The sequence below is a fragment of the Aplidium turbinatum genome, chromosome 9 (assembly GCF_918807975.1).
Source record: "Aplidium turbinatum chromosome 9, kaAplTurb1.1, whole genome shotgun sequence".
Taxonomy (NCBI): domain Eukaryota; kingdom Metazoa; phylum Chordata; class Ascidiacea; order Aplousobranchia; family Polyclinidae; genus Aplidium; species Aplidium turbinatum.
In genome coordinates this window covers 11,558,426-11,581,004 of record NC_137480.1, presented here as the reverse complement: position 1 = coordinate 11,581,004, position 22,579 = coordinate 11,558,426, and the positions used below count along the sequence as shown (strand labels likewise).

Below are 22,579 nucleotides of genomic sequence, written 5' to 3'. Positions count from 1 at the left end.
TGTACAATACTGCGCAGGGGCAGATTAACCCACAAGAAATTCGGAAATCTCCGGTGGGAAGTTTGACAGTAAGTTTTTACATTGATTCAACGTGTGCTGATGTTAAATTAATGTAGAAAAGAACTGATTTAGTGAAGAGCAACTGCGCCGCTTTACGTCACCAGACAAATCCAAACTGGCTTGAGCGTAATGTTGAAACGTCATAGTTTGTGCGCACTCGGCTACAAAAGAACAGAGCATCCATGGAAACTGGTACGCTATTGTGTTTGACAGGCATTGTTCATTATACAACTACGATCAGAAACGTCTTTGAGCATTTGAACAAGATTAAAGCGTAAGAACACGAAATTCTTTTGTTTGGTGAAGTACAGCTATTACCAGTCAAGGATTTTTACAAGACAAACCCACTTGACATAGACCTACTGTAACTGTTAGGGTGTTTTGTTTGGAAACTTTGGGCAGAATGAAAGCACTGGATTATCAAATAGATAGTACAAACTAGTAACATTTAATCAAATAGATTATCCGTAAACGAAAACTTTTGTTTGTGAGTTTTTCCTGAAGTCATGACAGCTAACACTTTGGCAACAGACCACCAGAAGTTAGAGTGGTCAGGAAGGCTTTGCGCTCTGCTGCTAAATGATGGAACAGACGTAATGCGTTGGTTTTTGCTTGAAAATTTACCAAGAAAACATCAGTGCGAGCCACAACTGCAAAAGGTCAGTGCCTGTGACTTGACAAGATATTACAACAAAATATTACAACTCAACAAAAAGTCTTCCTTTAATTTCGTTTCGAATTGAATTTATTGTTATGAATTTTGTTTCTACCAAAAAAATTGCTTCTATTCTAACCGCCGCAGCCTACTTGCTAATAACAATAATCATCAGTGGCATGACTAGGAGTTTGTACTAGAGGGGTAAACATAGCTCTCCAAAGGTCTCATTGGTCACAGTTTAGTGCGTGGCCAGATGCAAGGCAAGCAATAAAACTTCAGCTGTTGGAGTGTGAGCTTAAAAAACGTGTTTCAAGAACAGCTCTCCACAGGGCCGTTGAGAGAATAATTTGGGCCCGGTACCAATGAGATCTTTGGGTCCTAAATCAAGATACTTCTAAGAAAAATGCATTATATCTAAAGAATACTAAATGGTTTCTTCAAGTTCATGGACCCCTAGGAAAAGGTTACTGCCGCCAATACCATTCAGGGTTCAAAAGCATCCCATGAACCTCGCTGGCAACGATACTGTATCTCTATTTAACGGCAATTAGTCGTTAAATTACAGACTCTAAGACTTCAATGCTAATCCAAAAGCTTTATCAACCTCATTGGCTGGATCTGCGTCATTGATTCAAAATCTTTACAAGTATAGAAAACTTCCAGATTTCACTGAAGCTTTCTCGGTCCGAGAATAAAAATACCCACAAGCAAAAAAATAACAAGTTTTGTTTTGTACTTTTACAAACAATAGCCAAAGCCCAAAAGAGACGCAGTGTTCACATTCAACTTGAAGGGGTTCGCTCCATGTCAGTTATGCTCCAGATTGATTACAGTGCACGCTATTTAAAAAGACTTGACTCGCAGATTTTGAATCGAAACAAGAAACTTTTTGAAAACTTATGCCAAGGACCTTCCAGATCCATAAATGAAGAAATGTTTGACATTCTCTTCAGGGAAGATGGAAAAGATGTTGGCATGGCAGATCTTGAAATTGATTTAATTTTTATTCTGATACGGTATGCTTAATTGCTTATTGCTTATGTTGCCATATAGTTAAAATGTTTTCGATATCAGTTAAAAAATATCATTTATGGTACTTTAAATAATATCACAAACTATATTGCAGTCTCCTTGTCATGTTGCCAAATAAGTTGAATTGTCTTCAGCGTTTTGCAAACCAATGATGGATTCAGCAACTTTTTTTGAGCAATAATTATATCAGACATGGAAATGAAGCTGTAGGCTACCCTACTTGATAGTTTCAATATGAATCGGGAAGTTAAAAACTCATGTCAAATTTAATAGGATTTGTGGATAAGCACGTTTTTGATATGTATGGCAATAGCATTTACGGACACCCTACTTTTGTTAATAATTTACCAAGTCATTTCTAGAGTTTGTAGTAGACAAAAGAAGAATCAAGCTCCAACAACTTACAAAGTTCTTTTTCGTCCCACATTTACAAAAAAAAGATTGTTGAATTACATAATGCACAATGAAAATAAAGGATTTAACTTGTCATGAAAATAGTACTGTGTTAAAATCAAGCACTTTTTCTTGTGCAGTATTAAAAAACTTATCTCAGGTAGTTTTGTTCCTAAGAAATGTAAAAGACCAAATAAATGTTGTTTTAAAACGTAGCGTATAGGCCCGTGGTTCTCAAACGATTTTCAATGCGACGCACTTAGTATAGAAATTTTTATAAGGCTTTACGACGCATCAACAATGAAATTGTGAGACCCGTGGCGTTAATTTCGATGTCAAATGTAAACAAAGATGGCCCAGTTTCTTAAATTCTTTGTAAAAAAAGAGGCATTTGCTATTTTACCCTAAAATCAGCTGCATCTCTGAATACAGCGCTCCTAAAATCTTTTTACAGATTTTTATGCAAACTCAAACATCCTTCTTGGAAATGGTGGAATGAAGAGCCTTTAAATCATCAAGCTACTCCTCTTTTCGATGTGATTCGTCTGCACAAATTTAAGCAGCAAATGAAAGGTGAAATAGCTATTTCGATATGTTTCCTGTGAGCTAGTTTTTGTTGTAAAGGTTATTTCGTTATTCATGAAATATGTTTAGTAAAATCTGTCAAATGAAGTAGTTATACACCTATAAAAATCAAGCACATATATCAATTTAAATTCAGCATCGGGGATTAATTTTGTGACAAAAATTTGCAGGAGGCAATTTTTATGTGATAGCCTACCCTGTGCATGTTTCTGAGTGTTACCGTTGACTAATTACAATGATTGAGGTGGGCTACTGTAGGTGATTATCAAACGCTGAAGGGAAATGTCCTGTTTCGCAATGAAAATAAGTCTCTGTCTATTGTTAAGTTACGTGATGCAATTATAGCCTCACCCACAGGGATATTCATATGCTATGAATCCCTGGCCTCACCCAAAAAAGCAAGTCATTGTTTCCGGCTACTGAAGCCTGATCCAAGCATGACACCTTAAAGCAGGGGTTGGGAACCTATGGCTCGAGAGCCATAGGCCTATATGGCTCTTTTGAAGACGGCATTTGGCTTGCGAAAAAAAAAACAATCTTCTAAAGTGAAAACTGCAAAAGTTTTACCTTAACTTTTCATTACAATGTAAGAGCTGAAAATTCGCTCAGAATGCACCAAATTAATTGTAATTTTTCTTTTTGGTGGGGGAGACCCCCAAACCCCGCTGTTTTTCTCCTCTTGCTAAGACACGTTCCCACTTTCAAAACTTCACCAGTGCCACCACCTGTTAATTGTATTAAGTTTTGAAGCATTACAGTATTACCTATGGTTATCACGAAAATGTACTCCCAAAAATGTAATTTCAATGGCTCTCTTACTCAAAAAGGTTCCCGACCACTGCCTTAAAGAAACAATCTTGTACGACGCGGAGGGGCGACGGGCGTACTGGTTCGAAATCAGATGTTAAAACACAAGCCTTTGAACTTTTATGACAAAGCCTATATCTTGTAATCACAGATGTCGTTCACGATTACAAAATCACTGAGGAATCTTTTGGGAAAATATATAAATACATTGCCTCAGTGCTCGACCGCCTTCAGTGCTACAAAGTGTCAGCTCGAAAATGGCAAGACGACGTCATCAAAAATCACGTTGAAGATTATGACGAAACTGCTTACGTCAAACTAATTGATGCAATGAGATGGCAAACTTTGACCCTGGATGAAAGAGATGAAATGTATTTACTACTGAAAGATAGCAGAGCACTTGCAAAGGTACAACAATGCCTTAAAAAGGATTAATGTGTTGCTTTTCACATTATAAAACAAGGAACTAAGCAGAAGCCTTAAACAACAGACTGTAGGCTTAATTAGTTGTTAATTTTTTAAATGCTCGCTTTGCTGATAAAAATTTTTTCATTCAGATTCAATTTCTATCTAAGTTACTGCCTGGATAAAAAAATATTTTTCAATTTGCTTCAAACATAAAAACCTTGAGTAGTTGTTAACCTGATTTGTTAAAGTTCACCTTTTGTTGATCATACTGTAAGTTGGGATCATTTCTTTTCTCTACCTCTACCATAACAATGAAAACTTATCAGTAGCCCATATCACTTGGCTTAATTTAAACTGCTGTCCTAGGCTACATGCAGCACAAGATGTGTCATGTATATTTTATAAAGCGCTGGCGTGTTAATCTATCAAATTTAGAGCCAAAAGAAGACTGAATCGTGGGAAGATTTTATGTCTAATTTTGGTCAGAAAAGGATCATCGGATTGCTTCATATGGATTGTCCAAAATCTGCTAAAAGCGGTAGAAAGGTTGAAAGTCTATTGATAACAAAATACAACCAAATGACCACGACTCCTGCTATTGAGCTCAACGAACATCACTTGAAAAAACAGCAAACATCAGGTTCGTAAGTTTCTTTCCCTTTGCACTAACATAGCCTATAAAGTAAATTATTGTCGTTTGAGCCTTTGTGACTGAGTTTGAGAGCCCATCCTTGATCCTTTACCACTGCAGATTGACCATGTTTTTCTCTGACTACATGTAGATGATGTTATAAAGTAGCCAAGTTTTAGTTCTTCCGTTCAATGTTCAATAGGGACTAGGGTACATTTTGATATGGACAGAAAGTGGTACAATCGTTAATGGTATGGCGTGTCAGGTGTGCGGTTGATTTTTCTGATCCTATCTTGTATCAATTTTGATTTTATGATTTTGAACAAGGTGTGGATTCAAACAAACGAGACATGAATGAAGCAGTCACTGGCGCTAAATTGGAACACAATCTGACTCTTGAAGAATCACAAATTTTACAAAGAATCAACAATGATGTTTTCATAAAAGGTAATTTTTCTGCAGCATATTAACAGAGCGAAAGATGTAGCCTACTGTACTGTATAGCCTGGCTGTCTTGCATCAACTGCCAGATAAACAAAATTTATGATAAAAAAATACATTTTTTGTTGAAAGATTTTCAGAATTCTGATTTGGAAACATCTGCATCACTGATTGAAGAACGATTAAGAGAGCTATACATCACCAAGTATTTTGAGATCACTCCTCTTCAAGCTGACTTCCAGTTTCGGATTCACATGGACAACGTCATGTTTAACATAAACAAGCTAGATTCGTCGGAAGAGGTCTCTGCTACAATATTTCTCTCAGTGTTACATCTAATCTTTCCAAAGTTAGGATGATTTATAACACGTTCACTTACGAGGAATAATCCTTTTCGGAATGAAAAAGCCTATTCTACGCATAGATGATTCTGATATTTTACATGTGGGATCGAGACTTCGTAAGCGTTTTCACTCAAAAAGAAAGCTTTTGTGGTACCGTATGTAAGTTTCGCTAATAGGCCTATGAACGGCAGTAAATGCTTCTTAAACAAACAAATTAATCTTTCTTGGCCGTATTCAATGGCAAGGGTTGAAACGTAGACTTCAATAGCTTGTTTTACGATTTTTTCAATTAGGCAGTGTGTTGAGTAGTCTGAGCTAATATTCGTAATTAATAGCCTACTTGTTTGCTTCAAGTAGCCAAGGTCTATTTCATTATCGAAACTTCACAAGAAATCGAATTTCTTGTTATTGTTTAACTTTTCATAGTTCTATCTTTGGTTTTTCACAGAAAACTCCACTTCCTTCGTGGCGAGACATGTTCAAAGCCCACAAACCGTTTCATTTGATAGTTAAAGGGGAATGGTCTTGTGGAAAGACGACTTTGTTAAAAAAGATTTGCTACGATTGGGCAACTCAAAATTCCATTCAAGACGTCCTTTCGCACCGATTTGTATTTTACATCGACTTGGCTTTGATCAAGTCAAGAGCACCCTATACCAGTCTAAGTGAATGTGTTATTGAACAGTGCTGTGAGTGTCAAAGCATTTCCAATTAATTTTTGTTTGACCGACATCTCTTGGAACTTTGATGTTAATAGTTTATGTCATCCCAGTTTTTGATATTTTGACGATAAAAAGCTTGGAAAATCATGTCAAAAAGTAAAACTTGTTTTAAACAATCACATTTATGAATGAAGCAGCATTATCACACCACATTAATGCTGTCAAAGCGCCTAATAATTACAAGCAGGAAGTATAGGACTATTATCTACTGCCATAATACAGTAATTAACTGGTGACCTAATTGTCAATTACATAGCCTGGTGGTGAGAGTCCTGATTCAACGCTCGATAGGGCTATGACTCAATACCGCTCAAGACCATGTGACTGTGTGGTTATATTTTATTTAGGTTATATATAAGTATGAGAATGGTTTGTTTATAAGTTAAATTAAGATGAAGGCTGTCTAACTGCCTGACGAAATTTCTATCTGTCTAATTTATCTAGTTTGGCTATCTGACTCCATGAACTAATTTCCACACAATTGTTATTCGAATTATAATTTTAAGTTATCAGAAGGTGTTCATATAATATTGTAGTTCTCTACCACAATTTGAATTTATACATTACAGAATAGTGAAATTACAGAACAGGGAAACATTATTGAAATTACGGAACAGGGAAACATTATTACAAATCATTACATTTTTAACTAAACAATCAATTTAATGTTTTCTGAGAGCTGAACTGGTCTAACTGGGCTGGTTTGATGTGAGCTGGTCGATTTGATAGAGCTTTTTGTCTAATTGAGCTGGTTTGATGTGATAGAGTTCGTCTCGTGTGAGCTCGTCCGATTTGATAGAGCTAGAGCTCTCGTCAAAGGACGAACAAACACTTTTATTTTCTGTTCCCTTTTTTCTATTTACTTCGGGAGCAGTTTACATGGAAAATTACAGAAACTTTAGTAAAAGGCAGGAAAACTTATATGTTGAAATAATGGATCGCTACAGAGGCCCCCCCCAAATTTGGGCTAAATTGGAACCATGGGTACCAAGTTTAGCTCAAATTTAAGGAGTTAAAACGTTAACACAATTGTTATTCGAATTATAATTTTAAGTTATCAGAAGGTGTTCATATAATATTGTAGTTCTCTACCACAATTTGAATTTATACATTACAGAATAGTGAAATTACAGAACAGGGAAACATTATTGAAATTACGGAACAGGGAAACATTATTACAAATCATTACATTTTTAACTAAACAATCAATTTAATGTTTTCTGAGAGCTGAACTGGTCTAACTGGGCTGGTTTGATGTGAGCTGGTCCGATTTGATAGAGCTTTTTGTCTAATTGAGCTGGTTTGATGTGATAGAGTTCGTCTCGTGTGAGCTCGTCCGATTTGATAGAGCTAGAGCTCTCGTCAAAGGACGAACAAACACTTTTATTTTCTGTTCCCTTTTTTCTATTTACTTCGGGAGCAGTTTACATGGAAAATTACAGAAACTTTAGTAAAAGGCAGGAAAACTTATATGTTGAAATAATGGATCGCTACAACTGTGTTTGTGGCAAGACACAAGCATGCCGTCGATTTCGGAGTGACGCCCCTTCGACTATTGCTCTTGAGTTCTCTCATGATTATGAACAGTACGCTGCTCTAGAGAGAAATGTCTACGGCCTATAGGGCTATAATTTGTTAAACTGAACTGACCAAATAGCTAATATATTTCCAATACTTCTAAAAACTTTAACTGTAAGTATTATCTGTAATCTAGGTGAGCAGTTTACTGTCGATGAAGTGGAATTTATATTCAAACAATCAGACGGGAGGAACGTTCTGCTCATCTTTGACGGCGTAGAGCGGATGCAGGATGCTAAAACGGATGGGATGTCAGAGCTGAGTGATGTTATTTGTGGGTTGAGATGGTCTGCATGTTCCGTGATCATATCCACCACGCTTGGAGATAACGACTGCAGTAGAAGTCAAATGAAGCTTTACTCCAATCTTGCTTATTTTACATCACGGAGGTCGGAAAAATGGCAAAGTTACTGCATCAGTGGTTTCACAACTCATGACGTCATAACGCATGCGAGGTTGTATTTGAAGTGGACAAACGACAAACGTGGAAACAATCACGTACAGACCGAAAAAAACTTCTTAAATTTTTGTCGTGTTTTTCAAAGAGATGTTTATAAAGGCTTCCTGACGTCACCCATGATTATTTTCCTGTTGGGATCCATGTGGACAGAAAAAACAGGTAGGCCAACACCATGACAAACAATAGCTTGTGCAAATCTACTTCAATATCTTAAAAGTAAACTGCATTCATATTTGAGTTCGGATACCGGATAAAGCAACGTCTTAGTTCGGATACCGGATAAAGCAATGTCTGACTCTGTTACCCTTTTGACAAGAAAGGATTAGCCTATTTCAAAGAAAAAGATCTTACGAAACGTTAGGCTTACTATCAAGCAAAATATTATTTATATTAAATTAACCATTTATTGGCTACTCATTAAGTTTTCGTACTAACATTTTTTGATGAAACATTGGTAAGCTCTAATACATATTTTTTGTCAAGTTCTATGGAGTTAGATATCTCATCAAGGCCGCTGAGAGGATATTTTTTGCCCGGTACCAATGAGATCTTTGAGCCCTAAATCAGGACATTTATAAGATAAAAGCAATATATGCAAGGAAAGTACTGTGGCTTCTTCATACTGCATCCTATAATCTGGTAGGCTATCCCAGGTTTTTAAATCATAACTTTCTACATGCAGAACAGCGACAGCCGGCAACTGCGGAAACTTTGGGTGATTTGATTAAACACTTCTTTGAGGGATTTAGATTCAATGACGATGACTCAGTCTTTTGGGAAGAAATTGTTCAACGAACGATGAATGGAAAAAGCGGAAATTTTTATAACCCGCCATCCCCAACAACAGCCAATGACTTAATACGACGAGGTGTGCTGCTTCAACTACAAAGAGAACCTTCATTGACGAAATTTTCTCATGTTCTCTTTGAAGATTACGCTGCTGCTTTGTAAGTGTAAAATAACGTTTCACATTTAAAATGAAACTAAAATAAGAATACAATAGCAACAGTCCGCAGCTGTTTCATCTTAACTTAAGTGAAATTGGCCCTAGGCTACTCATATTGGCGCTTTTTGACCATTTAGCTTTTTGAGGGACTTATTAACGAAACAACGCATTTTGAGGACTGCTCCTCATTCAGTAGCACCTAATGAATATAATAACTTACAAACAACAACAGTTTAGCAAGCAGAAACCTTACTTTGTTCGTCTTGGTGACCGGGCCTACATCAGTGGTTCGAAACCACTACAAAACTGCCAGAATTTATCTAAAGTGCGAGTTAATGTAAAGCTTTAGTTTGAAATGTGTCATTTTCAGTAGGAGTGCCATGGAAACCTATCGGCAAACTTTTCATTTTTGACCAATCTTTCTGGTTATGAAAATTGTTCGAGCTGATAGCTATCACAAGTATTAGATTAAGATTGTTTACGCACATAAAAAAATGATGACGACTCACGGTATTTTTACAAAATAAGACTTATTTATCTAATAGTTTATCTTATCTATGCGCCCGAGATAGCTCAATTGGTTAGCGCGTGGCTTCGTGAACGAAGAAGCTTCTGGGTCACTGGGTGTGCGCTTGAGCAACGCATTATAAGGACTGCTTTCCATTCAGCGCACCTAATGGATGGAATAATTCTCCGATAACGAAACTTCAACAATCAGAAACTCCACTCTGCCAATCTCGTTAACCGGGCCTGCGATTCAATCAATCGATTAAAACTTTATTGCATCTGCGACTGCGACTGACTGCCTTCTGAAAAGTAAACTTTTTGAAATGAATGGTGATAGGACAACAACAGACACGCCACTCATGAGAATTTCTTTTTCAGTTGGTTCTGCTTAAAATGTTTGGATAAAAAGGATTTAATTGACACTGTGAGTGAACACGCATCGTCATTGCAAAGCGCTGTACGCTTGCGCTACTTTTTCTTGTTTTGTTGTTCACTGAACAGTGAAGTGGCAGAACAAATAACATGCGTCATTTCGACGTTAATACAACAAAGCAATGCCGCAGGTTAGTAACTATTTTGTTAAAATGCTTGTGTTGAGTTGTTTTACCATGGATCATGGTCAGTATATGGTTGTGATTAGTTCTCCCCGATAGCCCAGTTGGTTAGCGCGTGACTTCGTGAACGAAGAAGCTTCAAGATCTAGCGGCGCTGGTTCGACTCTCGGGGTGTGCGCTTGAGCAGCGCATTCGAAGGACTGCTCTCCATTCAGCGGCACCTAATGGATGGAATAATTCCCGGCAACAACACTTCAACAATCGGAAACTTTACTCTGTCAATCTCGGTAACCGGCCCTTCCTCAAAAGCCTCTATACAAGCATGCGAAACTACCAGGAATAGCCCAACCTAACCTTTGTCAGTCCGAGGATAAAGATGCAAAAACCAAACCAACCAGTAGGGTTGACACAGGGGTCCAGAACATATTTTTGGACCCGGCCTAGGATGATTTTAAGGGCCCGTAACCATTCTAAGGGGTCCGGGATCTTGCATAAACCGCCTAGTATTTGTTGGACATAGTGCATTTTTCTTAGAAGTGTTTAAATTTGGGATCTGAGAGTCTCATTTTTACCAGGCCCAAATCATCCTCTCGTCTCAACCGCCCTGACCAAGTGACCATGGTTCACATGAAGGCGATAGATGCCTACAATTCAGAAAAATGAGTTGCTACTTTACATAGCTAGTCTTGGCTTGTTTGTAGGCTACTGCTTTTTTCATAATTCCTGTTTCTCTTATTCTAGAACTAGCATTGCCTAATTGCTCAGTGGCGGTCAATGCTTTGTCTCCTTTCGCCTTTGTTCCACATAAGCCTTGGTTCGATTCATGCCAAAAATATTACAAAATATATTACTTTTGTTGTTATTACTTTTGTTGTTTCTGGCTTAGACAGTGACAGTCGGATTCATAGCCTAATGCGGTTGGTAGCCTACATGTGAGCGAAAAATTGAAAAGTGTTAGTTTTTAAAACTAACTTTGCTATTGTCAGTTGACTTACCATATGCAATTGATTGAGTTTCGCTTTTAGCAGCATGATTGTTGCTTACTTCACAGTGTAGATTCTAACGATCTGTTTTAGCCTGATGCTGCGAGTACGTTGTGGCAATATCGAATTACACTGGCTTTCGGAACACAGTTTCCTAGCTGTTCCCTAGTCATGTGCTATGACGATATAGCACATGACTAGGGAACTGTGTTCCGAAAGCTAGTGTAATTCGATATTGCAACAACGTACTCGCAGCATCAGGCTAAAACAAATCGTTAGAATCTACACTGTGAAGTGACTTACTTTATGTTCAACTTTGCAGACGCCCACACCGTTCACCTTCGAGAAGCTGTTAAGCATTTGACATTGCAAACTTTCTATGAAATAAAAGGAGTGACATCGACATCATTTCTGACTAAATCGAGTGTAGACGGTAGATCTATCTCAACCAATGAACATTTGAATGGTGGAAGTGAACTGCGACTCAGACATTGCAATTCGCTATCTAATCAAAGCAAACAAGCTATTTTATTTATTACTTCGCAGTGCCAGCCTGCTTTGACAAGATCTGGAACAGTTTTCCCATTTCTTGATATCTCGACGTTTTGGATACGAAGTCTGCAGTTGCTGCATCTTCGTGGGAAGCAAATGACGTTTGTAGCAAGTTTATTTCGTAATCTTCCATTCTTAGAAGAAGCGATATTAGAGGAAGTCTCCGATGTAAAAGACAACGATATCACGGCTTTATGCAATGGCTTGAAATGTTGTTGTACCGAGAGTTCTCCAGCAGCCTTGCATACACTCGAATTCACTCTTCGTTCGGCTTCCCCTTATCACATGTGCACTGTTTCCACTTACAAAAACATTGGAGAACTTTTGGAATACCTGCCTTACTTGGATACATTAAGATTAACAATATTCTCATCGCAGCTATTTTTTTCCTTGTTCAGCTTCAACTCACAAACAGTTGTGCCGCTCACTGCGATCGATTTGTCAAAATCAGGGTTTGACACAGAGCAATGTCATCACTTAACGGCATTGTTACCACGTCTTATCTTTGTCCGGAAATTAATTTTATCAAACAACAAACTGGAAGATGGATTTGCTTCTATATGCAGCAACCTTCATCGCTTTCGTGATTTGAATGTATGTCCTTAAACGTTTGTAGCTACGCTTATAAAAATTTAGTCAATATCACATGGTCTACGCAAAACATCGTAATTTTTTTTTATTAGTGGGGCTCTTACATGTCCGCCCCAGCTCAATTGGTTAGCGCGTGACTTAAGGATAAAGATTCAAAACCAAACCAACCACCATCATAACTTATTGTAGCATATTGTTTCCGCAGCCGTCTTTATAATCCTTGTAAAACTAGACTACGCTGAAGTCTTGTGGGAAACATCCTTATATTTTTCAGGTAATTGACGTATCGTCCGCCTGTCTCTGCAATGGAAGTGTGTTGGGAATTGCCAGCGCGTTGCGCCACCCTGCAACCTACGCAACGCTAGAACATTTAGATTTAAGCAACAACCAAGTTCATGATCCAGAAGCTATGTTGGGTGTTGCAAGAGCCGTTGAATTGTTGGTGCAGCTTCAGTTTTTAGATATGAGCAATAATTACATTGGAGATAATGGGGTATGCGTTCTTTCCAAATCCCTCAGCAAACATGGCAGCATTGAAAATCTTCGACTGAACTCTGTGCAGATTGGCCCACTGGCATTATCTTCACTGAATCATTATTTGAGGAAATGCTCAAAGCTTAAATTCTTAAGTCTTGCTGGAAACTTTTTTGATTCAGAAGTCTTGCAATTTTGTGATATTCTTCGGACAGCTTCAGGTAGTCTACAGGCTACAGTTTATGCAAATAAAAAATATTTCAGTTTTGAGATTTTCTTGTTGTTTGACTTTATGTGAAAAACGACGGTTGTTCAATTTAACTTCATACACTAAATTGTCCCCTCAGTGTTTATCACAGAAAGCATACAAGGTTAAACATTTACGTCTTTGGATCCCAAGAACGCTCAGAAAATATTGGTAAAAACCCAAATTATAAAACATAAGTTCTAATCGTGATTCATGATCGAAATGTTTCGTCGATTTTGTTAGATTTATGTGGCTCGTAATGTTAATTTCATACTTACCGTAGATCTATTATTTTTAGTATTAATAATTCTTTGCTTTTTCTTATCAACAAGGGCGCCATCAAGTGGAAACAGAACCTTCGAAAATTGAAACACTCGATTTATCTGGTACTGTAAATGATTTGTTAGTCCATAATACCCAATACAAATAGCCTACTGTGCTGTAATTGTTATGAGCTAAAAGTTTGTAGGCTATAGACTATGTATATATGGAGATTTGCCGTAGCCCAACATCGTCCAATATGGTACAGGAGTCGGCTCGCTAAAGGCTTCAGCATATAAATATAACAAAATTATTTCTCTTGATAAGTTAAGGTTAAAGGACATGAAGGTATAAAAATACTTTATGGAAAGCATAGACTACTGTCACATCAGATTTTATTGCTAGGTGAGCTCGCTTGTAGTCATTCAAATGCGATATCCATCCCACATTATCCCAGTGGGTTGGAGCAATGGAGCAAGTGCATTGTGCAAAATGGAAACATGCTTCCCGGCAGTTAGAAAGCATGGAAGCAAACTTCTTGTTGTGTGATAATCGTTCTTTTAAAAAAAAAACATCTCAGACCCTGGGAGAGAGTGGTCTACAAACCTTGTGTCCATTGCAACTATGGGAATAAATCTGTCAAAAATTACCTTGTTTACTAAAACTCTTAATTGCAAGATGTAATTTGTGAAGCGAAGAGACAACAACAGTTTTGCTTGGCAATAGGCCTAAACATTCTGATGAAATTTTTATGCCCATTTGTTGCTGCAGTATTCTAAAATAACTATTTGCAACATGTAACGCTGGATATTCTCTAACATGTAAACTGCAACTGGTCATGCTCCTTCTACACGCTAATAAGTTTTTTGGAAGACACATATGGGATTTTGTAAAATGTGGTTTTGTATTTTAGGTATCAACGACAACCTTAGCGTCCTGGTCAGTTCTCAGTCCGTTGACACTTTTATCAAAGCTATACGTGACCACAATAACATCAAGCGTGTAATGTTGAGGCATCTTGAAATATCTTATGTGGATTTAATACGTTTTCTTGAGACTTGCCAACAGCATGCTGTTTTGGAAGAGTTACAGTAAGTATCATACAGTTTACAAATTTATGTAATTATTGAAGTAGGTTATAAATAAGAAAATCTTTCTGTTGCAAAACATTAACAGTTTTTGCAATTTTAATTTCAGACTCAGCAAATCACTTGTGAATCTGACTGACAAGCAAGCGCAATCTTGGAATTGTTTAAAGTTGGCATAATGACTGTAATTCAATGGCAGTGGAAACAGAAAATCTCACATTTGTCAAGAGCACATCAGGCTCCACTGGACAGTAAACAAATTTAAACATATTTGTTTTCGACTTTCTTTTTTGCCAATATCAACGAATTGCTTTCGGCATAGCTAACGTCAACTGGGGCTACTTTGATCAATTTTGAGCGTTTTCGGATCATATCAGGGCCATAACCAAAGAGAATTTGATGGGTCAGTGTTTTATCATAACATTATATATCCTGGCTATGGATGTATGCATAGTGATTTTCGAAATCACTATGTTACCTGTGTTTTTTTTAAAAATCAAAATGTGATCAAAGTAGCCCCGGGTTGGGGTTACTTTGATCATAGGCCCAAATCAAGTAAAATAACAATGTAACCCCTCAGTGGGGTTTCTTTGATTGCCTGGCAAATTTTAAAAAAATTTCAATTTCTAGAACATTAGTCTGCAGACATTTTAATTTCAAAGATACAGTGTCCGAAATAGACTATTACAAGACTAGTACACCTATGAGGCTCGTTTGAGTAATATGGCAACAGCCTAGTCCTCAATATCGTCCATCATTTCGGCTGTGATACTCCAAAACCTGAGTGTGACTTCAGGAGTCGCACCATTCTTCAGTTTGCCCAGTATATTTCCGTACGTCACATTACACACGTCTGGCTTTGCTGGCCATTTGAACTTCGTAATGGGTCCTGGTGGTACCATGAACGATACACTGGCATCATCCTCCTCCTCATTGATGGACTGGATCACCCCCAAGTACCAATGGGCTCCGTACATGGCAGCAACCCAGTCATCCTTCTTTACGTCAGCAAGTGAAGTATATTCAGTCAACTCGATGTTGGAGCGATCGGGTTCAGTCTGTTCAGCTTCGGTTGGCTTCAGTTTGGGTTTCTTAGCTGGTTGAATCTCTGGAGAAGGGTCATCTGGATCACTGTCAGCGTCAGGAGTTACACTAGTGGCAGCTTTCTCTGTCTTCTTGAAGTGTGCCAGTGTTACTTTCTTACCTGTAACACACAATACATATACAGGCTCATAAGTAAACAGCATACACTACCATTATGTGAAACTAGTCACAACATTTCAACAAAGGAATCAAATATAGACGAAACAAATATAACTTTGAAGTGTATTTAAAAAATCGTTTTATTTACCTGGTGTAATTTTCTTGCCACGTTTACGGGTCAAAGCTCCTGGCGTTGGAGAATTTTCACCTTGCAGGAACTCCATAACGGCTTCATTTAAAATGGATGTCTGTGCTGGCTTGTCGATTGGTACGTGTTTCAGCACCCTTCTCCTGTCGACTGGAGCAAGTCCACATGCTGCAAAGCCGCTTTGCAAGTTCTTACTGATGCCATTTGACACCAGTTGGCTATTCAAACGAGCCAGAAGGCCTGGCACTATTGTTTTGGGGATTGTCGAGCGACAGCGTGTTTCCTTGCGCCAATTCTTCAGCACCGATCGCCAAATCCGCTTTGCTGGGCCAAAGAATGCCACATCGAGAGGCTGCATCTTATCTGTCGCATTTGGTGGTAAACAAATAAACGAGATATTGAATTCATTGCAAGCTGTGATGACTTCAGCAGAAAAATGCGAACCGAGGTTGTCACCAATGATAATTTTCTTTCCTTCTTTACTTCGTGCGATTGGCAGGTACAGCTCAAAAAACCAGACTTCGAACATGCGGCTGTCGAACCACCCGGATTCGGTTGCGTGGTATATTGCCCCAGGGGGGCCGGCTCGCTTCCACTCCTCATATACATGCTTTGCCTTGTATACGACCATTATTGGCAGCAACTCTCCATTTGCAAAACCACTGTACATTATCGAAAAACTTTGTTTCGAATGGTCGCGTTTCTTTTCTACACGTTTTAGGCCGCGCTGACAAATCACTTTATCTTGACCGGGTTCGTTCGTTACGTTCGTTTCATCAAAGTTACAAATGTTTTCGTTCAGCACACCATCCGCTTCTTTCTCAAAGTTATCGAAAAAATCGTTTATGTCGTCTGCGCAAACTTCAGCACGCACCGGTTTCACATTGTCTGCAAGCCGCTTTGTTAGGTTCCAACGGGACATGAAGAGTTTTATCCAGTCGTCTCCTGGATAATTTATCGTTCCATCTTGCCTCTTGTCAAAACGACGAACATCTGCTCGATCGAGATATCCTTTAACGATTCCTTTGATTTCTTCGGGCGTTAACGGAAACCTCCATTTCGTTAATTGGTTTATGACCTTAAATATGTTTTCTTCCTCGGTACGTGTAAGTTCAGTTGGATGGCCTGGAGTACTAGTGTGCCGTTTGTTCCACTTGTTCCATAACGTTCCATAGCAGATTCCCGAGTTTCGAGCAACCTCTCGTACTGATTTACCTGTGTAAAGTTGTTTTATCGCATCTTCGAGCACATCATCACTGTAGTCTCTATATTTTCTTGCTCCAGCTTTTCGCTTATAATGTCTTACCATTTTCTAAGTCAGTGGATTATAGATTTATGTATGTAACTACCTGAAGAAATACAAAACAATTGGAATTTTTAAACAATAATTAATTACTACATAATAATCAAAGCATGTAATCCGTCAGGATCACCATTAAGTCCATTATACTTTAGTATATTCATGTATACTATAGTTGAATATATAGTTCCTTTTCCGACCTCCCTCGCACAAACCTCATGGGATCCACCACCACAAAAATATGATTTATATATCCATGAAGAATCTATCTAAGTAAAAAAAAAAAATTCAGGCGATTTTGAGCAATGATCAAAGTAGCCCCAGGTGATCAAAGTTACCCCGGGTATCAAAGTAGCCCCGGTTGACGGATAAGTAAGTGGAAAATGCAGCCAATAGGTCTAGAAAAAAGTATAAACGACAAAACGCGAAGAAAGAGTGAGGAGACCAGATAATCAAGATTGTGAGATTGGAGAGTTTCCGTCAAATCGGGCTCCTTTGATCGTCTTTTGCCATTAGTTGGTCTAGTTTTGTTGCGTTGGTCAGAAATAGAAACAAACTGAACGGAGTTTTGAAGATGCAATTTCTTAAACAACGGTGCTTTGTGTTTTGGTCCTGTGCTTTGCCATGCTAACAGGTAGTCATTACCTGATCTAGTTGTTAATTTTATAATCGACTTGAATATCATCTCAAGTACCAGCCGAACAAGCAAGTCTTGTTGTTTTAAGAAAACCTTTGAAACGTCAATCGCGGCTTCGTGTTGATAGAATTCTTTCGTTGTCTTTAAATAACACAGTTCCTCTGTGTTTTGCTGCAATCAGCATAAAAGCTTAGCAAAGCGAAGTCTGTTTACTTGTGAAAGCATAGACGAGCAATTCTCTTTGAGTTTGTACTAGCTGCATTCTGTAAACGAGCTGTTTAATGTTAATTCTTAAGCATAAATTGAGAAACTTTATGTTAAATATTTCTTGACCATTTACTAATTGTAAATTTTGTGTTCTATTCTATTTGAATAAGATGCACTAGTAGAATCAATTGCTGTATGACTGTTACGACTATTATTATTTGAATTATTGTTTGTACGGATTATCACTTCAAGCCCTGCTTCTGCTGCATCGGTGAGTCAACTAAACTGTTCCCAACCAGCTCTGTATAGGATTGAAGTAGCCCATATCTGCGGACTAAATTTGTTAAACAAACTTGCGACCTGCAAAACTTGTGGCTGAACTTGCGACCTGCAACCCCGTGAACTTGACATCTGCAACTTGTGATCCTGTGACCTTCTGACCTTGTGATCTTGCAACCTTTCTGCCACAATAAACTAACAGAATTCAAGACCGTGTTCAGGTTCAATCTACTTGGCTTGTTTCTCTGTCTGTTGTAGGCGCATAACCGTATTAACTAAGCGACGCATATAATAATCCAATCCACTGTTTGGCGCCAGTGAGAAAGATATTCTTTAACCTAGAATTCGCGTCAAAATTCTACACTAGTCCCTTGAAGAAGTCAGTTGTGTCTAATTGATGAAAAGTCGAAATAAAAGCAAATTATCAAGTTTCACAGCTTGTGATAGTTTAACTTAGTTTACACCAGAAAAACGTAGGTTATTTTCATGTTATTTAATAGTGCTTTATTTATAGAAATGCACTTAAATTACTGCACCACAAGTAGGTTATAGCTTATTTTAATACCGTAGGCTGATGTTTAAAATTGTGTTTGTTCTTGGCGCTTTTTGGGAACCGGTACTAATGAAAAAATTTGATACTTTTTGGGCTTATTTATAACCTATGTTTGTTGTAAAAGTTTGAAGGTCTGGTAACTTTTTAGTCTAATATGGAAGGTAGTCACTTTAACATAACAAATTTTGTAAGAGCCAGTAAAGCTTCGAAGTCATCAACCAATCAGAAGTAGTCTACAGCATGTACTGTAGCCTACAGGTAAAGCAGCGTTTCAAATAGCAATCAGAAGTTAGAGGTAGAAAAGAGAAAAAAACGCAAAGAGTTCTAATAGAAAATAAATTAAGTGAACGTTCTACTGTAGTCTGTAGCCAGCGTGGCTCAGAGGGCTGGAGAATATATTTCGATGACGTGGGTTCCATTATCACTCCTGTCATAACTCTTTTTCTGTAATTACCAAACAAAGTTCAAAACACGGATCAACTCTCTGACTGAGTGCGCCGCTACTGCAGACGTTACTCCAACTAAAAAGTAGCGCTGCTACCGCTACTTTTACCAAAAAAGTAGCGGCGCTACAAAAGTAGCGCTCTATTGCCCACCTCTGGTTGTTTCTTGATATCTTATTTAATAGCTTGCAATTCACTTGGGCTACTAGCCTACTACATAACTTATATGACAGTAGCCTACTTTGGAACGAAGATAATACTTTAAAAATCACGTCATTTACAAGCCCTCCTATGGCTAAAAAGCTAAAAAGTCCAATGCGTGAGTGGCAAGCGTGGTCGCAACGATAACATTAAATCGATAACTTTAACTTTAAATCAAAAATGAACAAGCTAAATCTTCCTTGAAATAATCCTATCTAAGTATTACATGCACCAAACTTACTAATATTTTTTTTGCCCAGAAATCAGTGGCGTAGCCAAGGGGGGGTTTTGGGGGTTACAACCCCCCCTTTGGCACGCGTGTGACGTCACGATATTGAGAATGATGCTTTCAGTCTAAAAAAAAATTGCCTAATTTTAAACAAAATTGCATTAAAAGAGCGAGTTTTGCCAATACCAAACATTCAAACATCTCAGCCAGGAATTAGCAACAAGAAAACACAGAGACTTAGCTTTTTTTTCCGAAAAAATGCCGAAGAAAACATGATCTTATCCTTTTGCTATGCTACCGGACAGCACCATTTTACAGGAATATTCGTACCCACATTTTTGTTGAAAATGCTCTCAGAATGCACCAAATTCAAAGTAATTTTTCAAAATTTTCAGGGGGAGGGCCCCCAGACCCCCCGCCGGTCTGAAGTCAACCCCCCCCTTTCAAAATTCCTGGCTACGCTACTGCCAGAAATGATAGGCCAATGTGTGTAGATTTATTAGCAAAATAGTAAGGTTGTAAGTAGGCTACTCCTACTGGCCTTCTGGTTCTTGTGTTTTTTTGTCCACAGAAGTTCTACAGAGTCTGCAGAAGTTTTTCCATCCTCTTCGACCAATCGCCATCTTTCGGTGAAGCGGTGGCCATGTGCTCCAACCAGTTGTTTTATATCAATATCTTGGACTGGATCGTCATGCTATTGTCTGATTGTTTATCTATTTTTCTAACATGCCAAACTGGATTTTTTTTTGGTGTAACGTGTAAAACATACGGTAACCCAAATTTCTCATATCACTGGGACATGCCACTATTACATCCCAGCTGGCGATGCCTGTCGTCTTTGCATTAATTCAACGTTTGCTAACGTTGGATCAGTGTGGAGGTGACGAGTTTAGCTGACTGGTGTCTAAAATTATCGCTTTATCAACGCAACTTTTATCAAAACACGCTTGATATCTTCAAGACATAACTTCCCTGGGTATAATTGAATTTCCGCAAGATGATGATGTTGTTTTTGCTAGTTTGTTTTGTTTGTTTTTGTCATTGTTTTCATGTCGTCAAGTTATAGCCTATCTATTTTGTGAGTCGTGCAAGGCCTATGGTGCGTTGCGCTTGAAATGGCTTTGCCCGTGGTAAGATTTCTTTGTGGGGTTTTCTTTGCCTGCCTTGCTCTTCTTTGCTATGAGCTAAACGCATCAAGACGTGTTCCCCTTACGACCATCAGCACTCTTGATAACGCACCATGGCCGATCTTCATAGCAACTGTCCATACAAAACTTAAATATATCAGCTAAAGCTATGTGGGCTTGTAACATGTACCATGTTTTTAACTAACAAATTTATATTTTAACATTTAACCGAAATTTATCATTATTGCAAAATGCATTTCAATGCTGCAAATTCAAAACCTAACGTTCTCACAGAACATAAGTCACGCTTCCTGTTAACAAACGCCACTCACACAGAATCTAGCTTAACACATCTGTATTTCTAATGCGACATAACTATGAAACCGGTATAGCTTTTCCCTTGATTCTTACGATAGCTATTATTGATGAAAAGGCTCTACCGTTATATTATGAAGTAAGCGGGGAATTGAAAAAGACAGGCATTCGAAAATAGACTTGCAAGCGAACGGACTGAACTTTAGAAAAAGAAGGTTAAATTCACGACTGGGGAATGTCGCTCTTCTGACACCGGTCGCAATAAATTATAGGCTATTGATTAGAGATATTTTTCAATTCCCGAATAGCAAATTTGTAACAATGATTAATAAAAAATGTTTAATCCTGTTTAATTCGTTTGCTTTTTTGTAGGAAGTCATACCCCTAGACTAGACAGCCAGAAGCCTAAATTATCCTTTTATTTCTTTTTTATAAACAAAAAATACGACAATATGAGCCAAACCCTACGCTGGGGACTTAAGTTAGGCAGAACCCTACACTAAAGGGGACATAGAATAGCTAAAAACCCTACAGGCTAATAAAGCTATAGCCTAAATATATGTTGTTTTTGTTTTGTAACATTTTCTTTTTTTGATTTTCCCTTTATATCTTAAATTTTTCTGAAGGTGTTGTGACCGTGCCAAATTTTTTTCAACTCAATAACTTACTTCGGTCACAAGCACGTTTTAACGTTCGCGTTTTGTCACTTCTACCCTTTTCTCGACCTTTGCTATGCTGACGTGTATTGTTTTGATATGATGGTCAGAAATAAAAACAACTGAACTGAACTGAACATGTAAAGCCTGCTACCGGTGATGGTGGACAGTTCCGACGGTTTTGTCTATTGCGAGTTGCGACGCTTTTGTTCATGATTGGTGATACGCGTTTCCTCATGCTTGGAGACGGCTCCATGCACTGTGTATCTTCACCAATCTTTATCTTCAGCAAGGTGTATCCAATGTCGAGTGTGTTGCATAATTTCAGTGATTTTTTCAGAGTGTCTTTGAAGCGCTTCCTGGGGACACCAACAGTGCGGTGGCTTAGCTATGGAAAGCTATGCAAATAAGGTGATCTTGAGGAGTCTGTGATTGTCCACCCTGGAAACATGGCCGACCCAACGTAGTTGACTTTCAATAAAGATGCTTCAATTCATCATCTTTTTATTTTTCGTGATTAACGCGTCCGGGACGAAAAAGTCAATGCTAATATATGTCTTATGTCTAAATAGTCTTAATAATAGTCTAAAATGTCTTAATAGTCAATACTCAATGGTAGAGATAGATGCCTGTTGAAGGACTTCTATGTCTGGGACATGTTTTCTCTAAATAAATCTGAGGCAACAATGGTGCAAACGTTTCAGGAGTCGTACATGCTGGCAATACAGCACTCAGCATTTTGATCCATGGAGGTGAGATGTTAAAACAACTTCTAGTTCTACATTAGGCTATAGGCTACCATGATTTTTGTTCTCTTTTGTAAGTCGTGATTGACTGTTCCAAACACGTTTGTGAAGCCTTCCGAAAGCAGAGTTTGCTTTGGTCAGTATAGAAACTGCTACATTAAATTAAGACCCGATTAGTCGATAAAGATATGAGAATGAAAGAATACTTCCTCA

The 22,579-nt window shown here is 38.1% G+C and overlaps 1 protein-coding gene across 1 annotated transcript; it reads left to right on the top strand.

The window, feature by feature from the left end:
- The first annotated feature begins 566 nt into the window (after positions 1-566).
- LOC145776682 (uncharacterized) lies at positions 567-15,735 on the top strand. The gene is made up of 16 exons (XM_082587913.1): positions 567-719; positions 1,583-1,734; positions 2,598-2,716; positions 3,687-3,943; positions 4,379-4,583; positions 4,902-5,021; positions 5,148-5,317; positions 5,808-6,048; positions 7,796-8,278; positions 8,802-9,066; positions 9,951-10,135; positions 11,432-12,255; positions 12,527-12,947; positions 13,306-13,359; positions 14,148-14,325; positions 14,432-15,735. The coding sequence occupies exons 1-16, from the start codon at positions 567-569 to the stop codon at positions 14,499-14,501; spliced, it is 3,897 nt and encodes a 1,298-aa protein (XP_082444039.1). The 3' UTR covers positions 14,502-15,735.
- The last annotated feature ends 6,844 nt before the right edge of the window (positions 15,736-22,579 follow it).